Below are 24,973 nucleotides of genomic sequence, written 5' to 3'. Positions count from 1 at the left end.
ACCTGAGTGGAAATGGGATGAAATTGGAATGGACTTCATCGTCGGACTACCTCGATCACAACGCGGAAATGACGCCATATGGGTCATCACAGATAGGCTAACCAAGGTAGCACATTTCATTCCCGTGAAGACGACCTACTCCACTCAGAGGCTTGCTAAGCTTTATCTCTCCCATATAGTTTGCCTGCATGGAGTCCCAAAGACTATAATATCCGACCGAGGCACTCAATTTGTCTCTAAATTTTGGGATCACTTACAACAAGCTCTGGGCACGCAACTAGCATTCAGTACAGCGTACCACCCCCAGACTGATGGACAAACGGAACGCGTGAACCAAATCCTAGAAGACATGCTGAGAGCCTGTGTTCTCACCTATGGATCCAGTTGGGAAGAAAGCTTGCCGTATGCCGAGTTCGCATACAACAACAGTTACCAAGCCAGCCTACAAATGGCACCTTTTGAAGCATTGTACGGACGGAGATGCCGTACCCCATTAAATTGGTCAGAAACAGGTGACAGTCGTATCTTCGGCCCAGACATGCTCAAGGAAGCCGAGGAGAAAGTTAAACAGATCAGGGACAGACTCAAGACAGCTCAAAGCCGACAAAAGAGCTATTACGATCGTAAACATCGTGAGGCCAGCTTTGAACCCGGTGAATATGTATACCTACGAGTGTCTCCTATGAGGGGCCTGCAACAGTTCAAAATTAAAGGGAAGCTGGCCCCAAGATTTATTGGACCTTTCTGTATAGTTGCACGAAGAGGCACAGTAGCCTACCAGCTAGACCTACCCAAAGAGCTGTCAGATGTCCACGACGTGTTCCACGTCTCATAGTTGAGGAAATGCGTGAGCAACCCGGAAAAGCATGTATCTCATGAGGGCATTGACGTGCAACCAGACCTCACCTACAGAGAGCGACCAATAAAAATATTGGAAGAGTCTGAAAGGAGGACCCGTCAGAAAACAATAAAAAATTTCAAGGTTCAGTGGAGCAATCACACCGAGGATGAAGCAACATGGGAGAGAGAGGATTTTCTTCAGGCAGAGTACCCACATCTATTTGAGGATCAGCTGAAATCTCGGGGACGAGATTTTTCCTAAGGGGGTAGGTGTTGTGACAGCCAAAAAATTTATTTGGCTTTATCAAACTTTTATTTGATTTGAGGGAGGTTATCTAAAAATTTTCTTCCAAAGGACTCTCCTTCTCAAAAACCTTCTTTTTATGACGAGTATTTTGCTTGGTTTCATCCAAGACTTGATCTTTGGTCTTGGAGGTTTTTCATCTTGTGTTGACTCAACACCAATGTTTTTCATTGAAAAAGTTTTTGAAAATATTTTCTTTTTAAAATAGCCCTATGGCTTATGGAGTGATCCTTTCCCCTTTCAAAATCTCCTCTTGCCATGACCTAGGTGGAAATCCCCTCCCAAAGGCCATCTCCCCTCTTTGTGTCAAGATAAACTTCAAATCCAGCAAGTTGAACTCCCCCATGATTTTGTTTCCATTTATTTCTTATCAAAAACTTTTTCTGTCCTCTATTTTGACCCTTGGAGATTTACAAAGGAACTACCATTTCTCCTTTGAGTTTTGCCTCCAAACAAATTTCCCTGGCTAGTCCTTAGAGCCCTCAACCAAGATCCATGAAGATCCACTAGTCTCCAATTCAAATATTTCAAAATGTGCTTGCTGCAAGTTTGGACCATATTTGTCAAATTTGATGAAATTCATTTGTTTTCTCCTCCTAAAAATCTGAGAAAGTTCAGGCAGCCTCTGGATGCATCGAGAGGTCACCTCACCAAGTCCCAGCTCCAGAAAAAAAATTCCTCGTGCCAAATCATATCGTCGAACACCTGAAGGGCACTGTTACTGTGGAAGTTCAGAGATACAGTTTCAGAGCCGCCGTCGTTTTCTTCAGAAACCTACCTCGATCTCGCCAGTAGCCGCGGTGGCGCCTTGCTCCCTGTTCCTTCCTTCTTATCCCTGCGCCGCACGATCGCCTGGACACTTGCGGGCGTCAGCGACGAGCTGGCAGAGGTGCGCCTCCCCGTGAGTGGCAGCAGCAGCGCCCATTGCGGCTGCCAGAGAGGCGCAGCGTTGGACGGCGCCGTCCAGCGCCGCCCAAGCCACCAGAGGCCACCGCGTGGCCGTCCACTCACCTGTGCACGCTGCAGGGCCGTCGTCGTGAACTGGAAGGCGCGGAGCGCACTCCCTGCCGCCGTCGTGCCCGTACGGCCGTTCCGTCGAGGGCCAGTGTATTACGCAAGCCTGACCGAGGTTTGAGCAGAGAAACGGTATCAGTGATCCACCACGATGATGCCTAGCCACCTAAACCCCCTGCCCAACCTCTGCCTCGCCGTAATTTCTCGCCGGCGTTATCCCGTTCACGGCCACCTCCTCAGATCGCCTATAAAAGGAGGTCCCGAGCTCGAACTCGAACCCGCACCATCTCTACACACCACTAGTACCACGCCAAGCCACTGGGCAGACCCCGAGGGAGTCTTCTTCCCCACCTCCGGCCGCCTCGACCCGCTTCGGGATCCAGCACGATTCACTCCCGTGTGTGCACCCCTGCCTCTCAGCTCATGCCAGTAGTCTCCTAGTGCATCCACATCTCTGACCCGCGCACCAATTTAAAGTTTGCAGCAACCACCGGAGAGTTCCACCCTCGCCCGAACCACCGTCCGCCGGAGATAGGGTCGCCGTCGACGTGGTGCTCGCCGACGGTCAAGTCCACCACCCACCAACGCGGAAGGACACCCTGAACCCGTAGGTACCCTCCGATCACCCTACCTCACCGTTGATCGACGCCGGCGAACACTGTTGGAGATTTGAACCTGACGGGTGGGACCCCCCGTCAGCCTCTCTTTCCTTTCCCTTCGAACCGTTTTCTGAAGGCGCCTTCGGGCAAAGTGTGTTTTCTCTCTGGGCTAACGTATTTCTTACCGAAGCGTTTTCTGCTTTTTCAAACAAGTCCCTGGATCTTTTCTGTTTCATCACAGATTAGTCCTTGGACTAAAACCCTTATATCTTTTAAACAAAAGATGATTTTTGATTGATTCTTTTTCTGTCAGTCTTATATTTTTGTCTAGTTTTTATAGTATTTATTTGGAAAAAATTTGGAACAATTTTTTTATACACGCAACGGTTTTCACGTTAGTATACGGTTTCGTTATACCGTAGGTTCCGGAGGAGGTGACGGAGCCGCGAACTTCGCCGAGCTAGACTCCGACTTCTCCGAACCAGGCAAGCATGTTTGAACCTTTGATATGATGAGTGTTTTGCATGTTTGCTTGAATGGTTTGTGCATGGCATATGAGCATCAGTGAGTGTTACGTTGCATGCAAGGCAACTAACCGTGTGCTTCGAAGTTTACTGAGATCTTTGATGAGAGATGACCTGATCATGTGGTGACATGAGAGGTAGTAAGATGGTATTGTTGTAGCATGCCAGTCTTATGTCATCCGATAAACTCCGACGTTAACATGGACCGAGCCACGTTACCGTTCGTCCCCTCCCGTGCTGCCACATGTTTTCTGCAAAGAATACGGTTTAGTAAGTTGCAAACCTCTTTCCTTGTACACACCAAATAGAGGGGCCGGGATGAGGGTTCCATGGCCCTGGATTAAAGCCAGTCATCCGGTCAGGGGGCATGGGTGTTTTCGGTTGGGACCGAGAGGGGGCACCCCTTAGAGCGCGCGATATAAATTTGATCCCATGCTACGCGAGGTTGTAGCCTCCCCGTCTCAAAGTTTTTCTTGAACGTTGCTTGGGGTGATTCCTGGCATCGGAATGTGGAATGGGTGTGTACTAGTTAGACGTGTTTCTCCTAAAATACCGTAAACGGAACTAGTCCTTTGTGACTACTGAAATCCGTTGGCTGTGGTTAAGAGTACAAACTCTGCAGAGTCAATCCTTCCGAGTCATCGTGTCCATGGTCAAGACCGTGGCCAACATATCCATATCCATGTCAGTCCCTGTGTCAGTCTCCGTGGAAATCCCCGGTAAACAGCTTGAGTGGTAAACCCGGTTGAATGTTATTCCTGTGGATGGACTAACCATTTTATTATTTCGTACCTGAATATTCCCTTGAAATGATTTAAATTCATGAGCTACTGAAATATCAAGTTATGAGATATAAGCCCTTTATGTGATGTCGCTCAGACGTCCGACTGTGGCACTCTTGTCATTTACTTTTGATATAAGCCCTTTATGTGATGTCGCTCAGACGTCCGACTGTGGCACTCTTGTCATTTACTTTTGATATAAGCCCTTTATGTGATGTCGCTTAGACGTCCGACTGTGGCACTCTCGTTATTTACTATTGATATAAGCCCTTTACGTGATGTCGCTCAGACGTCCGATGGTGGCACGCACTGTCGTTTATATTCCATTATAAGCCCTTTTTGTGGTGTCGCCCTGACGCCCGACTGCGGCATTGTTAATTTATTTGTATCCTTTCGAGGAGCCATTCAGACACTCGATTGGCCTTCAGTATTACATTGGGATTTCGGGAGGACTACCGCCCGACTTCCTTTTTACTTTCCGTGCATTGCTATTTTATTATCTGAGTGCGCATCATTAATCTATTCATATGCATCATGTTTGCATTTGTTATATCTTATGTCCAAACTGTCTTGCGAGTACTTTCATAGTAATCACCTGGCTTGTTGATTTGGCCAGATGTTGACGAAGGCGATCTCATGGATGAAGAGTTTGATAGCGAGTCCGACGCCTAGAGGAGTCCCAGTCAGTCCCGTGCGATCCTGGATTTTGGTCACTTGTATTATATACGCTTCCGCCACCCACAATAAGAGTCATCGAGCCTCACTCCGACGCTCGATGAGCTGTAAGATTTAGGAGTCATGTCACCCACTTCACTGTGACATATCCACCCCCACTTTTATTACGAGTCAGTAGTTATGCCACCATACCCTTTGTGTCATATCCGCCTTTATGTATATTATCGGCGTGCTTGTAATAAATTGTTGAGCAGTCTCCGCTCAACCTTGTATTATATTTAGTACTCCTGGATACTTCTGTAATCAAGAAATTGTCTACCAGTGAGAAGGATTCTTCTCTACTGGTCCGTAAAAGGGATCGGTTTCTCAACAAATGTTTTATTGGAAAACCGGTCGTGACAAAGTGTGCCTTGCCATGAGTTAGTCAAGGGGTACAATAGTGATCCGGGAATGGATCACATGACAGCGGTCGAACTTGTCCTTAGTATCTAGTGGACTAAGGAATTTTCTCGATTATGGAGGTGGTAAAAGAGTTCGTCGTAAAGGGTTACGTCGATGCAAACTTTGACACTAATCCGGATGACTCTGAGTAGTAAACCGGATTCGTATAGTAGAGCAGTTATTTGGAACAACTCCTAGTAGCGCGTGGTAGCTGCATCTACAAGATGACATAGAGATTTGTAAAGCACACACGGATCTGAATGTTGCAGACTCGTTGACTAAAACCTCTCTCGTAAGCATGACATGATCAAACCCTAGAACTCATTGAGTGTTAATCACATGGTGATGTGAACTAGATTATTGACTCTAGAAAACTCTTGGGTATTAGTCACATGGCGATGTGAACTTTGAGTGTTAATCACATGGTGATGTGAACTAGATTATTGACTCTAGTGCAAGTGGGAGACTGTTGGAAATATGCCCTAGAGGCAATAATAAAATGGTTATTATTATATTTCCTTTTTCATGATAATTGTCTATTGTTCATGCTATAATTGTATTAACTGGAAACCGTAATACATGTGTGAATACATAGACCACAACATGTCCCTAGTAAGCCTCTAGTTGACTAGCTCGTTGATCAATAGATAGTTATGGTTTCCTGACCATGGACATTGGATGTCATTGATAACGGGATCACATCATTAGGAGAATGATGTGATGGACAAGACCCAATCCTAAGCATAGCACAAGATCGTGTAGTTCGTTTGCTAAGAGCTTTTCTAATGTCAAGTATCATTTCCTTAGACCATGAGATTGTGCAACTCCCGGATACCGTAGGAATGCTTTGGGTGTACCAAACGTCACAACGTAAATGGGTGGCTATAAAGGTGCACTACAGGTATCTCCGAAAGTGTCTGTTGGGTTGGCACGAATCGAGATTGGGATTTGTCACTCCGTATGACGGAGAGGTATCTCTGGGCCCACTCAGTAATGCATCATCATAATGAGCTCAATGTGACCAAGTGGTTGGTCACGGGATCATGCATTACGGTACGAGCAAAGTGACTTGTCGGTAACGAGATTGAACGAGGTATTGGGATACCGACGATCGAATCTCGGGCAAGTAACATACCGATAGACAAAGGGAATTGTATACGGGATTGATTGAATCCTCGACATCGTGGTTCATCCGATGAGATCATCGAGGAGCATGTGGGAGCCAACATGGGTATCTAGATCCCACTGTTGGTTATTGACCGGAGAGTCGTCTCGGTCATGTCTGCGTGTCTCCCGAACCCGTAGGGTCTACACACTTAAGGTTCGGTGACGCTAGGGTTGTAGAGATATTAGTATGCGGTAACCCGAAAGTTGTTCGGAGTCCCGGATGAGATCCCGGACATCACGAGGAGTTCTGGAATGGTCCGGAGGTAAAGATTTGTATATAGGAAGTCCAGTTTCGGCCACCGGGAAAGTTTCGGGGGTCACCGGTATTGTATCAGGACCACCGGAAGGGTCCCGGGGGTCCACCGGGTGGGGCCACCTATCCCGGAGGGCCCCATGGGCTGAAGTGGGAAGGGAACCAGCCCCTGGTGGGCTGGTGCGCCCCCCATGGGCCTCCCCCTGCGCCTAGGGTTGGAAACCCTGGGGGTGGGGAGCGCCCCACCTGACTTGGGGGGCAAGTTTCCCCCCTTGGCCGCCGCCCCCCCTTGAGATTGGATCTCTAGGGCCGGCGCCCCCCCCCCCCCCACAGGGCCCCTATATAAAGAGGGGGGGAGGGAGGGCTGCGCACCCCAAAGCCCTGGCGCCTCCCTCTCCCTCCCGTGACACATCTCCCTCCTCCCGTAGCGCTTGGCGAAGCCCTGTGGGAATCCCGCTACTTCCACCACCACGCCGTCGTGCTGCTAGATCTCCATCAACCTCTCCTCCCCCCTTGCTGGATCAAGAAGGAGGAGACGTTGCTGGTCCGTACGTGTGTTGAACGCGGAGGTGCCGTCCGTTCGGCGCTAGGATCATCGGTGATTTGGATCACGACGAGTACGACTCCATCAACCCCGTTCTCTTGAACGCTTCCGCTCGCGATCTACAAGGGTATGTAGATGCACTCCTCTCTCTCGTTGCTAGATGACTCCATAGATTGATCTTGGTGATGCGTAGAAAATTTTGAATTATTGCTACGTTCCCCTACAGGTTTCTGGTTCATGTGGAAAGGACCCCCCCCCTATCGCCCACACTCACTTGGCGACGGTTCCAAATGCCGTCGCGGAAAGGGGTTAAAAACCGTTTGAGCACCGACGCGTACCAGTGAACACAGATGAATTCCAGCTATCTGAGAAGAGAAATATCTATGGTCCCAACTATGGCTGATCTCGTGCCTTGAAGGAAAAATTTGTATCCTCATCTGAAGAATTTGACTACAGTTCTGATGATCCTGAAAACATTGGCAAAGAGCTAGCAATGCTCGTGAGAAAGTTCCAAAAGTTCTCCAAGAAGAAACGCTTCAGAAAGTCTTCAAGATCAAGCTCCAAGAATGATGAGGCTTCCACTCATGACTACAAAAAGAGAACTTGCCACAAATGCAAGAAGCCAGGTCACTGCATATCTAAATGTCCTCAATGGGAAAAGGAATCCAAGAAAAAGAAGAAGATTAAGGAATATGACTATGGCGAGAAGAAGAAGAAATCTTCAAAGTCTTCCTCACACAAGAAGAGCTCATCTAGAAAGGCTCGTGCTTTTATTGGGAAGGAAATGGATTCAGAGGAGGAGTCTGCTTCTGAGGAGGTAGAGGAGGCATCAAAGGAGGAGTCTGACTCTGGCGTTGCGAGTCTGGCTCTAGCTTCGGCATTCATCTCCAAGTCCATCTTCAACACTGAAGACAATGGTCACATCACCGACACTGAAGCTAATGACGATGACTCTGCTACTACCTACTGCTTCATGGCAAGAGGTGCTAAGGTAAACTCACGTGATGCTTACTTTCAGATCTCCAGTGAAGATGACTCTGAATGTGAATCCAAACCTAGCTATAGAACTCTTGCTAAAATTGCAACTGAGCAACAAACTGTTATGGAAAATATTCAAAAATTTCTAGATAAAAGCGATGACCTGTTGGACGAGGAAATGAATTGAACTCAGTCCTTAATTGAAGACATTAAAAATCTTCATGTTAAGTACGAGGAGCTTCAAAGTCATCAGGAAACCCTCTCAGCTACACATGAGAAGCTTTCCTACGATTATCTTCAAAGGAAGCAAGATCTAGAGAAACTGAGAGCATCTCATGAAGATCTTCAAAAGGAAAACGATTCACTACTCGCTCAACAGATCAGTTCCGCTCAGGAAGATTTTGTGCCACCTTGCTTAAAATGTCTTGAGCGTGATAATGCTATCTCTGGGTTTTTTTGACTGGGAACTGTAGGGGAAACCCCCACAGCATATCAAAACTATATTGATAAAGAGAGAGCAAGTACAAGTATTATGGGGGATTACAAGAGGTAATCAAACTAAACTAAGGGAAGAAGGAGAAGAAACAAGTTAAAAGTACAGAATATTGGCCTCAAGGTGGCAGAAATGAGACCCATCTAAGGAGATCATCCTTATAGGCAGCTTTCACTCTATATTGCATTAAGCTACTATCATGGATGAATGCACTTCTCCATTTATTGAATCCAACTCTCTCATGCCTGAAGACCTTAGCATTCCTGATAATCCAGATATTCCAGCAAGCAATAAACACCACTTCAGTGAAGAAGGGCTTCCTAAAACTCCTACTAGCATTAATAACCAAATCAGCCATGGAGTCACTAGATGACCAATCAATTTGCAGGTAGTTCCAAACTCTGACACTAAAATTGCAATTAAAGAACAGATGATCTCTTGTTTCCCTAGTCTGCAAAGGACAAAGAACACAATTTACTCCATCCTCCAAATGCCAGTGCCTCCTTTCCACCATGTCCTTGGTGTTCAACCTGTCCATAATAAGCATCCAAGCGAATACTTTGATTTTCATTGTACAGGAGGATTTCCAGATCCATGCTGTCAAAGGGTTGAAGGATTCTGATGCAAAAGTATGTGAGTAAAACAACTTTGGTAAGTATCCCTTGGCAGTGCCATTCCAAAACCAAATATCCTTGACCCGGTGCTCTATTGTGGCCGTCCAACAGAGACTGGAGAGTGGTCAGGTCATCAAAAGCCTGGCTGGACAAAGGAAGGTGGAAGTGCTGGAACATGTCCTAAGAGTCCAAGAACTCTTTAACAGTGATCCAGGGGTCCTTAACATAGGAAAAGAGCCTGGGAAATCTGAATTGAAGGCTAGATACCTGATCATCAAGCTGCCAGTTGTCTGGCCACATGAGGGCAGTGTCCCCTTCATTAATCTGAACCCAAGCACACTCCCTAAAGTTTTGCATGACCTTGCATATATCCTTCCACCAGAAAGAGCCACAATCAGAAGTTCCTTGGGGTACTCTGCCATGATAGTAGGAATCCCAAACTAAAGACACCCATGGGAGATCCTTTTTATTAAGAAAGTTATTTGCATGTTTGAGCAGAAGTGCAACATTCTGAACACCAAGATTAAGAATACCAAGGCCTCCCTTGTTTTTTGGCCTGCAAATAAGGTCCCAAGCAGCAAGTGAAGGGGCAGGCTCACCCCTATTCTTCCTCCAGAGGCATTGTCTCTAGATTCTCTCCAATTGCTTTAGAATTCCAGCAGGAACAGCCAAACTGCAAAGGAAAAAAATGGGCATAGAAGACAAGGCAGAGTTCAGAAACTGCAGTCTTTCCCCCTGATTTAAAAAAGAGGAGCTAGTTGTCATTCTCCTCTCCATGCAGTCCACCAATGGCATAAAATCCACCATTTTAGGCCTTGTAGTTCCCACTGGTAACCCAAGGTAGGTAAATGGCATTTTCCCAATCTGGCATCCAAATGGAGCAGCTAATTCAGTCATGATAGCAGTGTCCACATTGATGGGAATAATAAAGGATTTGTGGTAGTTCACATCAAGACCAGTGGACACAGAGAAGATCTTGAGCATGTCCTTCAGAGCTATAAGTTGGTCCTTGTCAGCAGGCAAGATAATTAAAGTGTCATCAGCATACTGAATCACAGGGTAATCCTGGTCATGACAAGGTATAGGTAGATGAAGAATGCCCCTTCTGAACACGTCATTGATTACAGTCTGCAGGAGATCAGCAGCTAGGACAAAAAGGAGGGGAGAGACTGGATCACCCTGTCTGACACCCTTTTTACATATGAACTTCCTACCAGGAACTCCATTAAGCAGAACAGATGAGGTACCTGTGGACAAAAGCTGCTTCATCCAAATAATCCACTTCTCATTAAAACCCTTATATCTCAATATTTGCACTATTGCCTCATGCTCAAGGGAATCAAAAGCCTTCTCAAAATCCAACTTAAGAATCACAATTGGTCTCTTGGACTGGTGGCACTGGTGTAAATACTCAAAAGTCCACCCAATACAATCCTGAATTGTTCTACTTTTTATGAAACCATACTGGTTCTTGTGAACACACTGCATAATCACCTCTTGAAACCTATTGGCATCCATCTTAGATAGGAACTTAAGACCCATTCCTGTTAAAGAGATAGGTCTGAAGTCACCCACCTCTTCAGGTGAGGGCTTCTTAGGCACCAGACTTATATATGAGTCATTGATATTTTCCAGATGAGCAGTACCATCAAAGAAAGCCTGGGCCAGTTCATAAAAATCTTGAGAAATTATGTGCCAGCACCTTTTGAAGAAGAGACCATTAAAACCATCTGGACCTGGAGCTTTATCAACTAGCATATGCTTGACAATCTTGTCCATTTCCTCCTTCTCAAAAGGCTTAGTGAGAATATCTAAACCCTCAACTGATTCAATGAGGGAAGAAAGGTCAAAACCCATGTTGATTCCCCTGGAAGAACCCATTCTATTTTTAAAACAATTCCATATAATACCCTCCATTTGTGAGTGATCTGTCACCACAGTACCATCAGGCAATTTTAAGCTAGCAATAGAATTCCTTCTATGCCTCTCAGTAGCCATAGCATGAAAGAACTTGGTGTTCTCACCACCCACTTTTATGTATCTGATAGTACATCTTTTTTCCAATAAAGACATTGAAGGTGGAGCAATTTCTCTACATGGTTTTTAACCACTTTCCTGAAATTGGATTCATGTGTGTAAAGTGGTCTATATTCCTCAAGCTCATCCAAAAGCAGAACAACATTATTGCATTTACATACAAGAGTTTTCAGTTTGGAAATGTTCTTCTGCCATCTCTTGAGACACATTCTCAGGGACTTAAATTTGTCAGCTATCCTAGCAGTAATATGCCCCTTTCTGGATTGTTTCTGCCATGAAGAATTAACACAATCCATAAAACCCTCCAGCTCCAGCCAATAATTCTCAAACATAAAAAAATTAGACTTGGGAATAGAAGTTTTGATTGTAACCACACAAGGCACATGGTTAGATGCATTTTTAGCAAGAGGTAGCACCTCAGTCATGGGATAGTCAGATATCCAATCAACAGAAGTGAAGAACCAGTCTAGCCGCTCAAGCAGTGGAGTATCCTGCATATTGGACCAAGTGTAAGATCTGCCTTTGATGGGCAATTCCAAAAGACCTAAGTGCCCAATAATCTCATTAAAGATGAACATGTCATTCAAATCACCACCAGGTAGGTTTCTGTTATCCAAAGAACGCAAGAAATTAAAATCCCCCAGCAGCAGCCAATTCTCATCCACAGGAATATTCAGGTGATACAGCCAGGTTACAAAATTATCCCTAGCTTCCCCCTGACAAGGACCATAAACAACCACAAGTGTCCACCTTTCATTGTTTTGCCTAGAAACAAACTCAATCACCACTGCAAATTGCTGGACTTCCAATAAAGTCCCATCAAAAATAGATGAGTTCCAAACAACTAGAATTCCACCAGAGGCCCCCAAAGAAGGAGAGAAAGCAAAGATGTCAAATCTCTTGGGGCAAAAGCTTTTAATTGTTCTGGAATCGAATGAAGCACATTTAGTTTCTTGCACACAAGCAATAGCATAGTGACTTTCATCAATCTTTTGTCTAAGAGCTCTTTGCCTAGTCTCAGAGTTTAAACCCCTGACATTCCAGCACAGGACATTCCAGCTTCTACATTGAGTATTCATAAATAAAGGTCATAAACAAGTCCCCAAACCACATGACACACAATGTCGTATGCCCAAAAAGCACATAAAGGCCTGAACCAACATTATTACATAGCCAAGGATCAGAAAATGAAAACCAAACGCAGAAAGAAAATTTATGGCTTGCAAAACCCAGCATATGAAAAGCACACTATTCATTGAAGGCATGATTTGTGGCAGCAGCAGGGTCCACCATAAGTGCATCCTCAGTGAGCAGTATTGCATCAATCTCCAGCTCCTTGCCAATAGCTTGCAGATGACTTATGGGAGTAGGTGGAGGAACATCTCCATGTGTAGGGTCATCAGGCATCTCTGCAGAAAGGGGCTTGGCCTTGGGCTTCTTCTTCTTGGGCTGCAGAACCAGCTCATGGAAAGTGGGCTTAAACCCATCACGCTGGGCCGAACTTCTGGTACATCTTCGAACAGAGGTTTCAATGAGAGGCGTTGGCGCCAGAGTTTTGCGAGGCCTCCTCGTATGTACACGCGCAGAGGGAGAAGGGACAACATCAGGCGTAGCCCTCTCAGCATCATCCACAAATAAAGCTCTAGCCACAGGTCCAGCAGGTTCCGGCTCCTTCCACGTCAACAGAGGAAGATCATCTTGCTGAAAAGCAAAATCCCAGTTTCTCTTTGACAAAGTGACCGGCGACAGAGGTTTAGGCAGCAAAGGTTTTGGCACCTCAAACACAACTGGTGCATTCAGCAGGTTTTCAAACAATCGCCTCCAGATCATTTCAGGGGGCAGAGGGGGACCAAAGGGGACCTTAATCGCAGGTTTATCCAAAGCTTGAACCTCAATGACAGGAGGTTGATAGACCACAATTGCCCAGTTACTAGCATCCTCCAGGTCCGGTGCAATCTCCATCGGATCATTTTGGTTTGCTGAATGTTCTACTGCTTCTGAAGTTGCAATATCTTCAACTATTGATGTGGTAACTAACCCCTCTTCTGAGGATACCACTAATATTGCTGATGAGAATGCCAGGTTGAAGACAATGCTTGAAACAGGCATGCACAAAATCCTCAAAGGGCATCAGACGCTATGTGATGTCCTCAAGAAACAGATTCTGAATCGAAACCCTAGGAAAGAGGGTGTTGGTTTCAAGAGGAAAATGAATGTTGATGGTTCTTACTAGAAGCATGAGCAGTACCCCAGAACCACATCGGTTGCTGCAAAGGGCCCTTCAGTGGATCCATCCACCTTATCTGGCTTTACTTTTGCTAACCCCATTGTCATTGATGAGTCATTGACTCAAACTATAAACTATCAAGAATCGGAACGGTGAAGTGTTTGTCGGGTTTACTGGAACTAACTGCAGGAATGGGTCTCCTATGAAGAAGATCTGGGTTCCTAAAAGCCGTCTTGAGAAGCTTCCCGTGAATGTCATCATGACACCACCAGGGAAGAGAACAAACCCCAGATCAAAGGCTTCATATGGCCCAAAGGCTTCATACAGACAGAGAACCTCACAAGGTCACCCTAACGCCAATGTTTTGCAGGGAAACTATCATCAGACTCATGAATATGAGCTTGTTTCTTCAAACCGCTATGTTCACAAATCAAAGAATTTTTCTGCATGTTCTTTTAAGTACTATTCACCTCCTGCAAAACTATTTGCTAGGGCTCCAAAGCCAAAATTCTCAGATGCTCCACTTAGACTCATTGCTTCTAAGCCACCCCTTAAGATGTGGGTGGTTAAGAAGAATTAACTTCTCTTGCAGGGTCGGGTCTCCAGCCGAAAATCATTGAATTCTGAAGACAATGCTGGGGACCTAAAACAGCTTGTGGGACGCAAGATAAAATGCCAAAAGGGTCTTACCATTTACTTCGTCCCTAGATTTCTTGATGAACATCCTATCTTACCATCTAAGAATCTTAACTTTGATAATATGCTTGTACGTCAAATGTTTGTGCTTCACAATACTCTTGGTGAAGCCTATCCAACTAACTGCATTGTAGGGTATGACTCCGAAAGCTACTTAATGGATCATGGATAGTGGATGCACTAACCACATGACTGGTGATCGAAGTCTTCTCATGGACTCTACTCTTCGACCATCTACCAAAAGCCATATCACATTCGCTGACACTCATAATTGGGCCTAGGTAGAGTTGCCATCTCAAAGGATCAACACATGGATAAAGTGATGCTTGTTGAATCCCGTGGATACAGCTTAATGTCTGTCTCAATGCTTTGTGATATTGACATGATTGTGATATTTTGAAAATATCATTGCCTTGTGCTTATGGCTTCTGACAAATCTCTAGTCTTTGAAGGTTATCGAAAAGGTGATCTGTATATGGTAGATTTCTCCGTAGGACCACAGCTTGTCGTATGTCTTCTAGCAAAAGCTTCAGAGTGATGGCTTTGGCATCGAAGGCTAGGACATGCGGGCATGAGGAACTTGCACACTCTTGTGAAGAAGGACATCATTGGCATTGAGGGCGTCAAGTTCAAGAAGGATCATCAATGTGGTGCTTGCGAAGCCGGGAAGATGACTAGGGCAAAACATTCCTCGAAGACAATCATGACGACTTCACGTCCCTTCGAGCTGTTACACATGGACTTATCTACTCTACTCTTACCACTATTGCATGCTTATATGGCTTTGTAATTGTTGATGATTACTCTAGATACACTTGGGTGCATATAATTCTCTACAAGACTGAAGTGCAGGATGTCTTCGGAAGATTCGCCAATCGCGCCATGACCAACTATGGCATCAAGATCAAGCACATCAGAAGTGACAGTGGCACAGAATTCAAGAACACGGGCCTCGACACTTATCTTGATACACTGGGCATCACTCATGAGCTCTCTGCTCCATACACACCTCAGCAGAATGGTGTCGTGGAGCGCAAGAACAGGACCCTTATAGAGGTGGCTCGTACGATGCTTGATGAGTACAAGACTCCAAGAAAGTTCTGGCCTGAAGCCATTGATACTGCATGCCATATCATCAACAGAGTCTATCTTCATAAATTCTTCAAGAAGACATCCTATGAACTACTCACCGGTAAGAAGCCAAACATAAGCTATTTCAAAGTCTTCGGTGCTAGCTGCTGGATCAAGGATCCACACCACACTTCCAAATTTGCACCGAAAGCACATGAAGGTTTTATGCTTGGTTATGAAAAGGATTCGCACACCTACAGGGTCTTCAACCTCTTTCACTATAAAGTGGTTGAAATTGTAGATGTGCGGTTCGATGAGACTAACGGCTCGCAAAGAGAGCACCTACCAAATGTGCTAGATGAAGCTTCTCCTAGTGAATCTATCAAGCTAATGGGTACTGGAGAAATCATACCCACCGAGGAACACGCAGAAGAGAAAATTGTCATTCCAGCTCCTATGCAACGCGAAGACAATGCTGAGCCTGAAGACAATGCTGAAGATTAAGACAATGATCAGCAACAGCAAAATCTTCGCCCTGTTCATCCTCGGGTCGCAAATGAAGTTCAGATTGAGAAGATTCTTGATAGCATCAATGCACCTGGTCCTCTTACTCGGTCAAAAGCTACGCAACTAGCAAACTCCTGTGGGCACTTTGCATTCGTCTTCATATCTGAACCCAAGAAAGTTGAAGAAGCCTTTATGGAACCAGAATGGATTCAAGCTATACAAGAAGAGCTTCAACAATTTGAGCTCATTAATGTCTGGGAGCTAGTCAAATTTCCTGATCCACGCAAGCACAATATTATTGGCACCAAATGGATCTATCGCAACAAGCAAGATGAACATGGTCAAGTTGTCAGAAACAAAGCTCGTCTCGTTGCTCAAGGTTACACACACTATTTCTAGTCCTACTAGGACTCTACATGTAAGCCGCCCCCTTCAACTTATATAAGGAGGGGTAGGGCACCCCGAGAGGGAGAGGTCAGGATAAACAGACAAGTCTTAGACAAGATCAAAGTAGATGCTCTTGAGATGAGAGGTATCGAAATAGCACCCTTGTAATCGAGATCATCATCATCATCAATAGCAATCAAGCAGGATGTAGGCTTTTACCTCCACCACGAGGGGTCGTACCTGGATAAAACCCTTGTCTCTCGATTCCTGTCAACCCCGTTCAAGTTATTACTTAGCGGCGATGGCCTTACGACTAAGTCCTTTCATGAGGACATCTGTCGTGATAAAACCATGACAGGAAGTAAACACACCTGACCAACACACACCAGCTTTGACCCTCCGAGTTAGGAATCACCCAAAACAACAGTTAAGTAAAACTCTAAGTGGGAAGGCCTCACGCAACGACCTCCAATAGCACGAAAATTCATGTCCTTTTTATCATTCTGAGGTACTTGGTAATTTTTTATTAGCTGCCCAGTGAGCCATCTCAGGATCACTGTTACTACCACTTAGTACATAAGGAACATTCATCTTTGTACTTATAATGGATCTTATGATGGGTTCAATTGTTGAGGTATTTTGAACTCCAGTCATCTACACATGCTCATCAATTGTCTAGGAACATTGATTTTGTTAAGTGTTACACCATGTGACGATCGGGAGAAAATCTTTTAACATTCTCCATTTCAAACTTCTTTGAAACCTTGCCAAATGCACATACTTCGGTTTTGGCACAATTGGATATCTTGATATATATATATCTCCATAGAATTTGATGTCCAATAAGCTATTTTACCTGAGTCTTTCATTAAAATACTCTTTTCGATGAAACCTTTTATTGTGCTAAGAAACTATATGTTATTTCCGATAATATGTCATCCACATACTAATTTTAGAAATGTCACATTGCTCCCACTAAACTTCTTGAATACGCAAATCTCATCATTCTAATGAAGTTAAACTATTTCATAAAAATGTTGATTCCAGCTCCTTTGATACTTGTTTTATCATAATCCATTTAAACTTTATTATTGCTTCTGGTGAGATAGATTCATAATCGACTCACACAATCTGCAAAATTCTCTTGCAACTATCCTTGCTTTATAGACAGTATGATTACCATCAGTGTCTGTTTTTTCCCAGTATCAATCAAGTTCTAAACTCGATGAAATTCTTTTGGATTATATATCTTTAAGTCATCCTTTATGAGCTGGGCGCCGCCATCGCTTTCCTATAATGCGTAGGTTTATCTTCTTCTAAGATGAACTCTTTCTGACCTACACGGCTTTAGGCCTCGTTTGGTTTGAAGAAAAAGTGAAGGAAACACATGGAATATGATATTTTCCTATGTGTCACTATTCACGCCTTTGGTTTAAAGGAATGTAGCAATGAAAAAATAGAAAAAAATTGTATATTGTCAATTTCAAAGGAAAACCCAAGAATTTTACAATTCACTTGGACCTCTTTTTCAAATTCCTACGCACGAAAAATGAGATTGAGATCCTTAGTGGCATAATAACATGCTTAATTACACCTTTTCACGTGGTTTGGCTTCAATTTGACTCTGCTTATTAGGAATCTTGTATTACACATGCAAGCCACCGAGTTCTCCGAACCTTCGTGAAGGTTCCTGGCCAGTTTTGGGAACCTTCTAGAAGGTTCCTGAACATGTTTACTTTTTCTATTGTTTTTTACTGGGTTTTGGATTCCTTTTTAAAAAATCATTTTTCTTTTTTATATTTCTTTTTTTTAACTCACGAATTCAAAAAAAAATCGTGATTTTATAAAAAAATCACAAATTTCAAAAAGAAAATAAATTTTCAAATTTTATTCAGAATTTTAAATTGTTCGGTTTTTCAACAAATGTTCGGGATTTAAAAAATTGCATGCTCTTCTTAAATTGTTCATATTTTTAAATTGTTTTTTATGTATGAAATTTCAAAAATTGGGCATAATTTTTCAAAAAATGATTCTCTTTTGAAATGATGTTTGTAATTTAAAATTAATTTTGTTTCTCAAAAGAGTTCAAAATTTCAAAAGATATTCTCTTGTTAAAAAATGTGATCGAAACCTTTTTTTGTCCATATGGGACTCCATATATGACGCTCTGTGTGTCAAGATGCTAGCCTTTCGCATAGGGGCGTCACCAAGTGGGCTGGCCCATCAACACGAGACTGTATCAAAGTCGCTTACTGTAGCAAACGCTACGGTTGTTAACAGCTCTGTCGAGAGGCTTTATCTCTAGCAGAGGATCTTATGCTTCAAGGATATAGAGAAAGCAAGCCACAGAGTATATGGAACATCATTAGTGAGATTAATAGGAGGTCTCAAATGTCTAATTGTACTTTTTCCTTTGAAGGTCGAGCTGCTAATAGCGACACCGATAGGTTAGCCAAGTTCTCGCATCCTCTCAATCAGGGGCACACTTCTGGTTGGTTCAACCTCATGATCCCTTTTTTGTCCCACATCACTGGATTTTGAGTAATAAAACTTGGTGATACCCCTAAAAAAAAGTTAACAACTCCATTGTGGCGATTGATAGTTTTTTTTTAGTTTTTCTTCGGTTGATTTGTATATTAAAGCACAAACATTTTTTGAAAAATAGAATAATTTCTAAAATTTACAAACAAAATTTTAATTTCTGAACATTTTCTAAGTTCTGAACAAATGATATTTCAGATCATTTTTTAATTTTCTGAACATTCCCTAATTTCTGAAAAAAAATGAAATTTCCCAACATTTTTTTAAAAAAATTCAAACATTTTGAAAATAAAAATCTAAAAAACATAAAAAGGAAACCGGGTTGATACCTTTTTTGGAAGTTACTAGAACCAGATAGGAACCTTCCAGAAAGTTCTCAGAACCAAAATTTATGCTGTACTGTAGCTACCTAATGGCCCGCCCCATCTCGAGTTTGCTTGCTTGGTCGCCTGTGTGAAGCAGCGAGCGGCATATAGGATTTGTTGGTTAATATGTCATCTCTCTGGAAAAGAGCATATGGAGGACGGGCTCCTTGAGCCTTTTTCTTAAATACCATATGTATGCATCTCAAGAAAATTGAAAAAATGCATACACATATGCATGTAGAGTACATACATACGAATATTTTAACAATATATCTCATACGCGGCATACAAGAAAAACAAACACGTACATCAAAATGGGTCTTTTTTTAATGGCCCGAGATTATTTTTCTAGCTTACAAATCACTATATTTTCAACGAAAATTTACAGATTCATAGTGAACATGTACTTGTTTTCATGGAAAACAACTGCATTTGTTTGAAACTTTTAAATATCGTTTTCAAAAGAAATTCAAAAGGAACGCGGGGGGGGGGGGGGGGGGGGGGGGGGGGGGGGGTTGGCTCCAAAGAGCCCATCCCTTCGCACTCATATCACGGAGCATTGAGCACCAAACTGTCTACTGCCATATCACGTACGTACCATTGATGCTAGTCGATTTGTCTCACCTCTAGCGACAAAGAATGCAAGTGCTATAACAACATTTGTCTAGCGAGAAAGAATGCAAATGCTATAACAACGTTTTGAGAGTGGTTTTGTTGGCATGACACAGTGACACGCGTACGGTTTTGGCAACGTGGCATTTGCTAGATGATTATATGTAAACCAATAATAATAGTAATCAAAACAATAGCGCAGTAAAAAATATTCAAAACAATAAATTTTTAAATACTCAAAACAATATTAGATTTTGTGGAAATTAGAAAAGCTGGAAGAAGAAAAATCAAACTTTTACCCGCAAAAATAAAAATTAAACTTCAGAAGAAAAATAGAGTCTGGCTTTTTTCTGGTCTGGTTTTCCAAAATCCCAACAACATGCACCCTAATATCCTACTCCTGAAAGTAAATGTTATATCAGTTCTAAATATCCTAAGTTTTTCATGAAAAAAAATAAATTTTCAGAATCTTGTTCAGTGTTTTTCTAAGCTCAGTGTGAAATTATACAAGAAATCCAATAATTATGTGCCACCCACATCGCATGCCACATCAGAAAAACAACTCTCCAAACTGTCATATTGACCCACTTTCGCAAGTTGAGGGTGTCAGCCACCTGTATATGCAGCTGAAATGGAAAACAACAAGCAAGAGTACATTTTTCCCCAACATAAAATGCAAGAAATAGTATACAAGATCAGTAGCAAGAGTATACGTGATAGATAGTACAGTATATGGTAAATAAATCTGTAGCAGCTGTCATATAGATCTGTGTGAAAGAATGATGGTTCCAGGGAACAGCCCGACTTGCAGCATCCTATCCTATAGCATCAATTGCATAATAATCATAAAATGATGTTCCTTTTGTCGCCGATGCTACAAATTTTCACGTCCTACCAGACCGATCATTCTAGCAGAAGAATGTTCATGTTCCTTCATTTGCTAATTGAGATTTGTTAGAATTTCTTCACTTGCACCATGGCTCCTTGCTTCGCACTAGATTCAAGCATGGCTTCCAAAACAGCAACATCACGAGCACCTTCGACATAAGAACTGCGGGGTTCAGCCTTGTGATCCCCATCCTGCATGAGTTGGAACTTAGAGAGAGTATGATGAAATCCTGGGATACTTTTAAGCATTCTGTGGAATATAGGCAAATGTTCTTTGGTTTATGGTAAATTCTGACATCATCAGAACCCACGATCTGTGCGAGAAAAGAAAAATAGAGATTGATCAATACTAACAACATACTTTGCTAGCCTGCACCATATCATGGACAAATGCTTTCAGTTCTTCATGCACACCACAGAATGGGTAAAAAGTCTTCTGGCACTCCCCACTTTCGTTTGAGAAAAGCACCTGTGAATGCATGACATAGTTCATAAGTATAATGTTGATTTACACTGTTTCAATCATGTGGGCAGTTGGAGGACAAGGAAAGCCTGCATCCTTCCGAACAAGATACCAGATGTCGCTGCAGTGCAGGAGGACGCACGGTCTGGGGAAAAGCAGAAGAGGACCATTTGCGCGCGCTAATCGGCTAAGTCTCTAGGATCCAAGGTTGCGTCCATGTATTGCTGAAGCTACTGTGCTGGTAAATGACTGAGATAGGATTCTTGGTTTTTTGGCTAGCCAAGTCCACAACTTAGTGTTGTAACAGTCAAACTATATTATCTTCCTTAAATGTAATGATGCATAAATCTTTTGTGTATTCTCAAGAAAAAGATACACTGCCTCAGTAACATCCTGCGGCCTGAACATGACTTCAGTGTTATGCGGAGACCCATGTCCGACATAAAAAGAATCGGACGCCCGAATCCAAGACAGTTTCCAACACAAGTGTGCATATCCGAGTAGTATTTTCAAATCCAAAGTCCTTTTTCCAAATCAGAGATAGACTCCACACCTTTGTCCGAGTAACTATTATTTGTAGCAATGCACTGTGATCATGATGTAATGAATAAAATAATACCAAACTCGTGGAACAAATAACAAGTGGGGGAAGCCAATGGGGTGGATAGTGTGTGACTGGCAGGCCGGATAAACAGTGAGAAGCAGGCTGAAAGTTCATTTGGCACTTGCAGAAAAAGTGGTTTTACCTGGTAACCATGCTTCCCACCATCAACTCCACGTTCAATTTGTACTGTTCCCTTTGTTCCATCAACCCGCCACAATATCTAAATATCATATGTCTAGCAATATCAGCAAAAAATGGAAGAAAAGAAAGAATGTGGTGAATGATACATAACCTAATATGCCTAAAGAATATATATGTGCCACACATCTTTTGCAACAAAATAAATCTTAACCTTTGGCGACCTCGATTTAACTGCAAATACTAAGACCCCAGCACATCCATTTTCCAGTTGGCTGCACCAACACATCAAGGGTCTGTAAGATCTAAAAATGTAACATTTACAAAATTCACTTTGTATCTTTCATAACTTACAAAAGAGAACAAATGTTATCAGGTGGTGGTAAATCCGTGTCCACATGACGAGAGATAGACGATACAGTTGCTACTTCTGAACCAACAAGCTGTTACAAATGAGTTCATATGTTAACAGAGTAAGGAGAAGTAAAAAAATAATAACCTTCGTAATAATCTTAAATAGCATATTAATTGGCACGCATAAGCCTTGTCAATTCACTTGCATTATGCTCTGCATAAGTGGGCAACTGGAAAATCAAACTTAATTACTTCAATATGTTCATAGTACCAGTTGTGTACTTGTGATGTGTATTTTAACGACCATGTCTGTGTAGTGAGCATCAAATCCATATAATGGATAATATTTCTTATGTCTGCGTACTGAGTATCAAATCCTTCAAATGGATTATGATGACTACTCACATGACTTATATTTACAAAAGCCAGAAGCTGGTCAACACTTTCGCAAAAAAACAAGATGGGAAATACCATTCTTAGTCCTGCAATGAAATGCACGCCCATATCCAGTATGAAACCACCCTGCAAATTATTGTTATCATAGTAAGGACCGAGGATAGACATATGGACTCATTAGGATAAAATACTTGTCATGTCAAAAAAAGTAAATAGTATGTGGTGATTCTTTCTTTGCAGAACTCAAGAGAGAAAAACCACAGAAATGTAGTTGATGCAAAGAATGACTGCAAGCATTTGAATACTTCACAGCCGAAGAAGCTGAATGACCTAGCTATTGCAGAATTGTATGAAGTTCCACTTCAATGCCAACAGAAATATCCCACTAGATTAGAACCCAAAAAATTGACGTAACTAGAGAATTAATGAGGCCAAATATGTGCCACCAGCACCTCCATGGATTTCGAGTATGTACGCACAAAAATTAGACAAACTTGCGTAGATAAGCAAACAGAGTTATATGACATTTTGATTAGCTAGTTGAAATGACACTGGTCAAAAGAAAAAACATGCAATTTATTCAAACATTACATTGACTTTGCTATGGTATAAAAGTATTGGTTGTCAAGATGTGCATACGAAATCATCCTTTGACACAACATATAAGTGCCTTATGTTTAGTGAACGTGCAGCTAAGCACAAACCAATCAAGTATACATTACTCATATGTGTTAGGTAAGCTGAAATGTTTAGCTTGGAAAGTGGGGTTATATGTATGGTAAGGAGAACTGCGGATAAAGCACGTTGCACTGAAAGAAAAAGGACGCTGTGGCGACTTGATTCCTTACCACAAAATTTCGTCTCCAGGAGCTATTGAAATATGGGTTTGAACTGTTCATTGATCCTTCAACAATAACTTGGATGTTCATCATATCACCAATATCGTCCATCAACTTGCTTGACTGTTGATAGAAGTCCAGAGATTACAGAAGTATACTAACAATAAAAAATTACGGTTGCAAATGTTTACCTCCACAAATGCAGGTTCAAATCTGTAGTTCTCTCCAACAGCCCAAATTGGTTTACAGGGGAGCTTGTTTGGAAATGAGTTGTACACTGATAGTGCAGTTTCTGCTTCAGTTGACGCTGAAGTTTTTGGACAAAGCTGATCACATACGTATTCGTCGTATCCATTATGGTGCTCATGAAAGAAGCGCTGAAAAGCTACGTGTACTTACATCCAGAGGCAGGTTTCTCTTCAGAGCATCAGGAAATACACCATGCAAACCGCGAGAAACCAATTAGGATATTTTATTAGGTGATCAGATAATAACAAGAGAGAATTTTTTTTTACTGTCGCTACCAGTCATATAGCTCAAATCAGACCGTTAAGATCAGTTTCATATGCTTTCCTTTTCCCAGTTACCTTGAATCACATGCTTCCCTGCCTTGAGCATCTTCAAGGAAAGCTCAACCTGCACATTTGGACAGCAGCGAGTGAAACACTTGGCTAGGTTTTGGACTACTTTTGCAGTCCGGCATTGTACCAACAGCTCTTTATACGAGTAAACAGTGAAGTCAAATTCTCAGAGCATCAACTCGGAAATGAGAGGAATTCTCAATGACCCACAGATACCTGGACTTGGCCTGCAAGAACAACGGCAACGCCGAGGATGGAAGGGTCTCCCATGATCTCCTCCAGCCCCGCGTCGCCCCATTTACACTCGATGCCAGGCGCAAAATCGCGGGCGAGCTCCGCGGCAGCCTCTGCGGATTCCTGGAGGATAGCGCCGCGACAGTCAGATTACACACGACGAGCAGAAGCGGCTAAGCTTTAGAGTCACGGCACGGGAAAGGAGTGAGAGGGGACAGGGGAGGCGGGGACACCTGACCTGGGTGCGGCTCCAGATGGCCTTGAGGACGACGAGGTGGGAGATCTCGCGGAGCCTGGGGATGTACTGCGTGCGCGCGAAGATGCCCGCGCCGACCACCGCGATCCGGGGAAGAAGCTCGCCGTCCCCCGCCATTCTTTTGGAGTATGGTTTGCTTCACGACTGAAGTGAAGGGAAGGCAGCTGCTGAATCAGATCTGACGATGAGGCCTCCTCGCGTTTTTTTATTTTTCATAGCGTGTTTGGCAATATTTGCAAAAGGGAATAGGAGTTTAGAGCAGGAAGTTGTATCAAGATTAGACATGAGATTTCCCTCCCAAAAAAAGATTAGACATGAGATGGTTCGTTTTATTCTCAATTATCTGTTTGGCACATGATAAAAAGTATGTGTAAGAATTTGAAAAGAAATTGTATTTCCTTGTTTCTCTTTTTCTTTTGTCAAAAGGATCAGATCTATAATAAAGGTTCACCAGAAGTACCAAGCACCTCAAACGTAATAAAAATTATACCGAGGTCCAACGACCATTACTGCCGCCAGAATGAGCTGCCGACATGCCGTTGTCGCCGC

General features: G+C 43.0%; 1 protein-coding gene across 1 annotated transcript; it reads right to left on the bottom strand.

Annotated features, from left to right (window-relative positions):
• Positions 1 to 20,327: 20,327 nt before the first annotated feature.
• LOC109731834 (dehydrogenase FPY6) lies at positions 20,328 to 24,656 on the bottom strand. The gene is made up of 12 exons (XM_020291008.4): positions 24,407 to 24,656; positions 24,151 to 24,291; positions 23,941 to 23,989; positions 23,753 to 23,770; positions 23,545 to 23,660; positions 23,363 to 23,476; positions 22,590 to 22,640; positions 22,119 to 22,207; positions 21,979 to 22,039; positions 21,769 to 21,846; positions 20,921 to 21,028; positions 20,328 to 20,751 (listed from the first exon to the last, which is right to left on the bottom strand). The coding sequence occupies exons 1-12, from the start codon at positions 24,539 to 24,541 to the stop codon at positions 20,626 to 20,628; spliced, it is 1,086 nt and encodes a 361-aa protein (XP_020146597.1). The 5' UTR covers positions 24,542 to 24,656; the 3' UTR covers positions 20,328 to 20,625.
• Between the last annotated feature and the right edge of the window lie 317 nt (positions 24,657 to 24,973).

This window comes from Aegilops tauschii, chromosome 5 (assembly GCF_002575655.3).
Source record: "Aegilops tauschii subsp. strangulata cultivar AL8/78 chromosome 5, Aet v6.0, whole genome shotgun sequence".
NCBI classification, from domain to species: Eukaryota; Viridiplantae; Streptophyta; class Magnoliopsida; order Poales; family Poaceae; genus Aegilops; species Aegilops tauschii.
The sequence above is the reverse complement of the archived record's forward strand: the minus strand, read 5'-3'. Positions and strand labels throughout refer to the sequence as shown.